The 7,573-nt window shown below is 46.7% G+C and overlaps 1 protein-coding gene across 14 annotated transcripts in view; it reads right to left on the bottom strand.

Annotated features, from left to right (window-relative positions):
- The window catches only part of Dock9 (dedicator of cytokinesis 9), a 248,407-nt gene that overhangs the window by 86,716 nt on the left and 154,118 nt on the right, over positions 1–7,573 (bottom strand). For all 14 annotated transcript variants that reach the window (XM_038309779.1, XM_038309780.1, XM_038309776.1 and 11 more), the window contains exons 10-15: positions 7,399–7,473; positions 5,888–6,028; positions 4,632–4,832; positions 4,131–4,253; positions 2,425–2,507; positions 1,831–1,953 (exon numbers count right to left, since the gene is read on the bottom strand). In XM_038309779.1, coding sequence (XP_038165707.1) covers positions 1,831–1,953; positions 2,425–2,507; positions 4,131–4,253; positions 4,632–4,832; positions 5,888–6,028; positions 7,399–7,473 — 746 coding nt within the window. The remainder of the gene's footprint in view (positions 1–1,830; positions 1,954–2,424; positions 2,508–4,130; positions 4,254–4,631; positions 4,833–5,887; positions 6,029–7,398; positions 7,474–7,573) is intronic.

Here is a 7,573-nt window from a genome sequence, read left to right as displayed (position 1 = left end):
TTTCAGTATTTAAAGTGATTCTCAGCCTAACTGATTAAATAACCTCAGAGATCAAGATACAGAATATCACCAAATAGTTAGGATGATACAATATCATCAAACAGTTACAATGATACAATATCACCAAACAGTTACAACGAAAGCCTCCCTTCTCCTCAGCCTCATGAAGGAGATTCAAGGCTTATTTGGAAGAATCTGCATTTAGAAGCAGAAGCTATATAAATGCTGTGCATCAATGAAACTTGTCATTCATCTGGCTCCATCTGATAAAGAATCTCCCCATTGTCCCTAATAAGAGGTGCTACTGTTGTCAAAGAAACCAACACAGGCATTGTGACACCAGGCCCTTTCCTCAGAGATGATACAATCCCTTCTCTGAGTATTTGCTCACCAAAGGTCCAGGAAATGTTCCTCTTTCGACCACCTACAGTTACTTCACATTTCATTTTTTTTAAATTTGAGGTATATGTGCATGTGAGCCCCCTGAGGCCAGAGGCATCAGATCCCCTGGTACTTGAGCCATGGGCAGTTGTGAGATGTCTGAAGCAGGGACTGGGAACCAAACTCAAAGCCTCTGGGAAAATAGTATGCACTTTACATGTTGGGACATCAGAATAGGACTTATTTTTGTTCTGATAAATTTTTAATGAGCCATTTATAATAGGCCCAGATCCTCCTGAATCCAGGCTCTAACATCAGTGTCTTTGATCTTCCTAAGAGCTTCATGCCATGAAGATATTTAATCAGCATCATATATATTCGTAACCATCACCGATCACATTATATTGCATAGAATACTGCCAAGAACAGGCTCTTTAGTTCTCCATTCTTACATGGCACGAGCCACTCAGCACCCTTCCTGGCAGCTAGTTACTCCAACAATCGGACAGCTGTCCTCTCACAGCCATGAGTCATTCATGGACGCTACATGTAACCATGGCAAACACATCCTGCCAAAGGTTTCACACTCCTCTTTGGCACCAGCTTAGCCAACCAATTTAAAAGAGTCATGGTCAAGATGACATGGCTGGTCCTGGAAACAGAATGTGGCCACCCGACTCTTCATAAACCACCTGTCGAATAATTTCTTCCACAGTGCTGCCAAGGACCATCCAAGTTCAGGTCTGGGTTGATGACTTGTTTGTCAGGTTATCTGGGGAGAGGGGACCTCAGCTGAGAAAAGGCTCCCATCAGATGGGCCTGTAGGCATGGAGCATTTTCTTGATTAACGATTGCTGTGGGAGGACCCAGCGCAGGGCAGGAGGTCCTGGGTTCTGTACAAGAGCAAGCTTTCAATCAGGGTGCCTTCCGAGCCCCAGGGAATGCATATACCCATTAACATGTGCTAAGCATGGAACACTATGACTGCTTAGGTGAGGATCATGTCAATTATCATCTTCCCCGTTTGTTTATTAGTATCAGGAGAGTCAATCTTGCAAGTCAGAAACCTGGCAGGTGTCTTTGGTGACCACACTCCTCTTCCCCACTCTAACACCCACTTGGGAAGCAGAGGCCCAGCAACTGGGCCCTGTGACTCAGTTAAGGAGCCTACCTATTCTAACTGCCTCCTGCTGTCACCTTCCCAGCTGACGGTGTCCCTCAGATTATCTCTTTCCTGCGTACACTTACCTCTACCCTTAAGCTGTATAATCATCTCACAAAACATCCAGCAAGAATTCCAATTCATCAGAACCGTTTGTTTCTTCTCTCGGACTCCAGGATACATTCTGTCCACGCCCACTCCCCCATGTGCACCTCATGATCTCGAGTGACATAATTTACATGACTCTCCCCCACACATGCGGATACAGCAACACCTTAAAAACTCACTTCCGGAAGTCTGCGAGTAGCTTGAGCATGTCATCGTTTGAAAGCTTATTGCTGTCCTGCCGATAGACGGCAGAAAATCTGGCGTTTTTGTCCAGGTTTCCAGATGTATCCTTGAACAATGTCCTGAAACAGTGAAATGATATGTTGAGACTCACTTTTCTAAAGACCAAAATAAAGAGAACTCTGGTCTCCGCGCACAGACTAATCATGATTCCACTGGCTGTGGCCAACAGAAATCTCATTATCCCCAAATGCGGCCAAGTATTAATGAGGACAACCACAACTAACTCAATTTGCAGAGAAGAGTTCCAGCCAAAAGCCTGTACTGAGAAAACAACATACACATTCACGTGGGAAAGAAGGAGGGAACACGGAGAGAGGCCACCGCGGGACACCCCAGATGCACCATCCCAGCTGAAGGCACGCGGCCAAGGCCTGGACTCTCTGGGCCCAGCAGCTGTTCTTTGGCCCACGTCCTTCTTCTCTGTGCCATTGCTTAATACATCTTCTGATCTGCTGGTTATTAACCCTTGATTTCACCTATCTGAATCTGCCCATCCGTCCATCTCATGAACAAAAGGTGTTCTCCCTTACCTCGCTGCCCAAGCGAACGGCATTCTGTACTGTCCCAGTCTTTGGCATGCCTGTTTGGCATTCTTCAGCACCTTCTGGGCAACCTGCAACACAGCAGGACAGAGCGCTGAAATACTCAGGCAAGGGGACCAGAGTATGATCACTGAAGATCTCATACCACCACCAGATGCACAGAAAGGTGCTTAGGGCTGGATCCAAACCCAGTACGGACAGTGGTTCTCATAACTGGAGTACTGTTTTCAGGAAACATAGAAATAAACCCTTCCAGTCCTTGCAAGCAACAAACAGGCTACTCTCTGGCCAGAACCTTTCCTCTCACAGAGTTTGTTTCCTTTTGACTAAATGCTAATTGTAAACCACTGAGTATACAAATATTTGGTATCCATGCCCAAACATCTATTTATCAGAATTTAAAGGAGAACACTAATACTAATGAGCATTCTAAGCTTTTCCAGCTCCTAACGCGCACCAACGTGCACAGATTCCCACAATCTGGGAAACGTCGTAATTAGTACTGGCTTAAATTAGACACCGCCCTTCAATTGTTACAGTTTTGCTTTATACACAAACACTATCACTTCCCCATTATCAGCTCTGGCTTGTTCTAGGTCGACGGAACACAACACGCATGTTGGCTTTGGGCCAACAACATGCATGCGTGTAGAGTGGTTCTATTACCGATCAGCTGCCCCACACGTCCTTGTCCTGTGGTCACTCTGTGATCGAAGTGTGGCTGACCTGGACAGTCTAGAGGGGACCTGAGTGTCCTTTTGTGCATAGGAAGGAACTTGAGGTCATTTATGTTACTTGAGTACATCAACATCAAACCAGTCTTAGGAAAAGGGCTTACACCCGAGAGCCAGTGTTTTCTTCCGAGCTGCAGTTAGGGTATTAGGGTCAGAGAAGCCTGGGGCCTGCACGCACCGCTCTGGGCAGGACTGCACCCTGACAGGCCCTGCAGTGATCTGTGTGCACCATCGAGTGAGAGAAGGCACTCGGCAGGCGACAAAGGACCAGAGCAGCAGGGATGCCCGTCTGAAGGTTCACGAAAGTCACCGTGTGATTCTGCTTTTCCCACCTTAAAAATGGAGGTGGCAATATTCATGATCCCTCATCACTATAAAACTCTGTGGTCCTTCCCAGTCACACCCTGTCTCACAGAAACAAACAAACAAAAAAACTGGACACACAGGAGTAAGAATTTAGCATAGCGGCAGTACACTTGGCATGCGCCAACACCTGGGCACGGTACATAAAGTAACTGCTCTTTATGTTTTAGTATGTTTTTCATGTGTGGCGTGCATCATGTCTGTATGGATGTCTGCACGTGTGTGTAAAAGCTATGTACATGTCGGTGGAGGACTGGAGTTGACGGCAGGCATATCCACAGATGGCAGCCACATTGTGAAGAGCTAGCTCTCATTTGAACCTGAAGCCAGCTGGTACTGGCCACTCTAGCTACCCAGTTTGCCTGGGAGATGATGTCTGCTTCACGAGTGCCGGGACTACAGACAGGACATGCATATGGGTGCCAGGGAGCAGAACTCCAACCCGCAGGCTTATGTGGCAAGGGCCTCATCTGTCTGTGCGCTTTGGACCACTGGTGGGGCTTACCTGTGACCTCATAATTGCTTATATTTGGGCATAAAAGTCATCCCTTTGTCTGTTATTTTTTAATGATCACGAAGCACGGAAACCATCCCTACCTTGGAGGAGTCGGAGCTCTTCATGTACGGCTCAGCACAGTGTGCGATGCTCCCCTGGAGGACCTTCTCAATTCTGGCCACGAGGAATATGTCGGGATGAGGACACGTGACTGAAAATATTCCCTAGGGAGACAAGGGGTTCTCTTAGGTCAGCAGGACTCAGGATGAAGGACAGAAATCCCTTGGCCACCACAGCAGCAAAGGGCAGTGAGACAGTCCAATCAGGAAGGAGACCTGGGCCAAACATCCCAGGTACCTCTCAGTCCACCATCTGCTCAGAGAGTCTGCTTGGTGGGGAGGGCAACAGGAAAAGGCTTAAGGAAATGAACGAGAGCCCCGAACCACTTCTCCCTCAGTCTGCTTTTACTATATAATTACACACGCTGCCCTATAATCAACGACCCAAACTGCTCCACTGGTGCATGACAAGGTCTCATTTGAGCAGTTTTACTAATCAAGCAACACCTCAAGAGAAGGCTGAGAGGCGTGCACGGTCCCCACCTGCTTTGGATACTGCATGGCTGTGGCATGAAGCGCATCCTCGAAGGCAGGCGGGCTCTGGCCGCCATTCATCAGCGCTGGGGACGTGGGGACCAGCATCTGCCGCACCGAGAAATGGTTCAGGTCTACGTGGAAGTCAGCGGAAATCTTCCGGTTGTATTTTATGTCAAACAGGGACAGGGTGACAAAGAAAGGCTCGACCTGCACAAGGACATCAACACAACACCACGGTCGTCAACAGTTCAGGCAGCTGCGGGGAAACGCGGCTGTGCAGGGAGAATGGCCAGCCCTGTCATGGCTGTCCCCTTGAACGACTGTGACAGTTTCGTTCCTTGCCACAGAGTTAGGCTATAAAGCATTTTAAGAAACAAAACTGTTACTACCCCTCTTCATGGGTGTCACTATTTAATGCACCCTCTCCAGATAAGACAGCTGATCTCCTTGGGGCATTTAACATGAAATCGTGTCCTGCCATCTTACCCTTGTTGGCAAACCCACCCCTATCCCATCCACGTCCCAGTGTGAGCCCTACGCCTCTCCCTGGGTGAGGTCTCCACACCTAAGCTACAATGTAAGGGGAAACGCGTGACACCTGAAATTAATAAATGTTTAAAACGGAAAGCACTGATTTAAAAAAAAATATTTTGAAACCCGAGGACAATTTTATTAGAATCTAAATGAAAATCCCTGTGGCAATCAAGCTGTGAATCTCAGTAGTTGCCCGGGGAAGAAGAATGGGGAAGAGAAGAGGGAAAAATGCCATGCGTTTTTATTAAGCCCGTGTGGCGGTCAGACACATGGTGGGTGGGTGGGGAGCTTGAGAAAGGGGTGAGGAACCTGAAAGTATAAGAAAAAACACTGGCCAGCGTCTGAAGGAAATGCATTAAAAAAGGTGTGTGGAGGGGTGGGGGCCGTTCACACTTTTCTAAAACTTGGCAAGGTAGGGAGATTCAGCCGAACCTAATGGATGCTTGGCTGATGGACGGTCATCAGAAAGGGGGAATTCTGGGAGGGAAAAGTACAGTTTCAGTAAAGGGTAAATTATTCCACCTATCTCTTCAGTATGGCTTAAGGTCATTGCCTCCTCAGCTGGTCCCTGGGCCAGGTGACTGACCCACCCAGACCAAGTCTACGCTCTTGACCAGGGGGACTTTATGGCAACTCTAACGTCTCCCTTCCACAGACAACGTGCTGGCGGACCTGCGTGTTTGTGGGTGACCTTGTCAAACACCTGCACTTTTCAGAAGGAAAATTACATTTGTAGTGGGTCCTTCCTCGTTTTCGGCGACGCAGCACTGGAGATTGAAAGACAGATCGTTGCACTTGACGAGAATCCTTTTCCCAAACTTCTCTGCAAACGGCTTCACTTCTGGCTCCATGGGTGAGAAGTCCAGTTTCTTGAAAAATGAAAACGTGGATATGTAAACACTTAGAGCTCCCATCAAAAATCCCATCATGGGTGTTATCACATAAATCTGCCTGTAACATGGGAAAGCTATATCCACAATAGGGATGCGACTTCGCGACAGCAGGTCACACTGAATAGACATGTGCTGTTACCATGACAGTCACATATATGATGATACACCTGCTTGGCAGATAATTACGCAGGGAATAACACTATGGTTATAAACAACCTAAACACCCATTAGCATATGTGTAGGGACACATAAAATACATTATATATGTATACACACACATACAGGTGTACATACAGACACGTACACTCAATAATAAAAAGGAAATTCAGGGCTGGACGTAGTGGCACACATTTGTAAGCCCAGAACTTTGGAGGCAGAGGCAGGAGGATCTTTGAGTTCAAGGCCAGCCTGGTCTATAAGAGCTAGCTCCAGGACAGGCTCCAAAGCTACAGAGAATCCCTGTCTCAACAAAACAAAAAACAAAACAAAGGAAATTCTGAATCGATGAAATGGCCCAGCAGATAAAGTGTGCGGCATCTAAGCCCGGCCACCTGAGCGTGATCCCAGAACCTACGGAGGACGGAGAGAACCACCCCTGAAGTTGTCCTCTGACCCCCGCATGTGGCTGAAGTTTCAGAGTCCATGCTTCACCCCAACAAATAATAGCAATCGATCAAGGCAATCAATAAAAGGAAAGCCGTGGACAGAGTTGGAAACAGGTTAAGGAAGACATAACACACAAATCCTGCATGGTTTCACATTGATGTGTTTGATACAATAGTTAATTCATAAAGACTAAAAGCAGAACAGAGGTCGCTAGGGGCTTACGGAGAACCAGGGACGGGGAGCTGTTATTTAAAAGAGTTTCAGCTTGTAAAGACGGAAACTTTCAAATATTGGAAACAGATGGTGTAACCGTTGCATGGAGAATATTTATTACTATTGTAGTTTTAAAAAATTTTTTTACTTTTTTAAAGTTTGAATTATATATTATCAAATGACTCAAGCCGTGAGGTCTGCGCTGTATGCATGTTACCGCAGTAAACAGAGAGTTAGGAGGTCCGCGAAGAAACTCAGAAGATGGTTATCATTCAAGTTAAATGGGGAGTCGTTTAAAAGAGAGAGCTAGGTCTATCAGAAGAACCACAAATGAGGAGGGAAAGCACGAGGGCGAAATACAGCACGGCCCTGTCCCTTCTGCGCAAATCTACCTTACACTCAATGTCGCGGGCCCTGGAGGTCTTTGTCACGCCACGTTTGAACTTTGCTAAACAGTGCTCTCAATGCAGCACACTGAATATTAAACATCCGTGGATTTTATATTCTAAATATTAAATAGTTCTTACCTGGGCATCTGGGTCCAGGTAAAAAAGCTTCACTCTGCTCTCGCTTTTCAGCTTGATTTCTGCTTCTCTGGTGCTCTGTGGACAAAAAGAAAAGAAAAGAAACTTATTTGTGAATAAAACCCTTTGTCCCCCACCTCCTCCCGCAGAGGTATGAGAATGTTTAAAAGCTGCCTGT

Source organism: Arvicola amphibius, chromosome 13 (assembly GCF_903992535.2).
Source record: "Arvicola amphibius chromosome 13, mArvAmp1.2, whole genome shotgun sequence".
NCBI classification, from domain to species: domain Eukaryota; kingdom Metazoa; phylum Chordata; class Mammalia; order Rodentia; family Cricetidae; genus Arvicola; species Arvicola amphibius.
The sequence above is the reverse complement of the archived record's forward strand: the minus strand, read 5'-3'. Positions and strand labels throughout refer to the sequence as shown.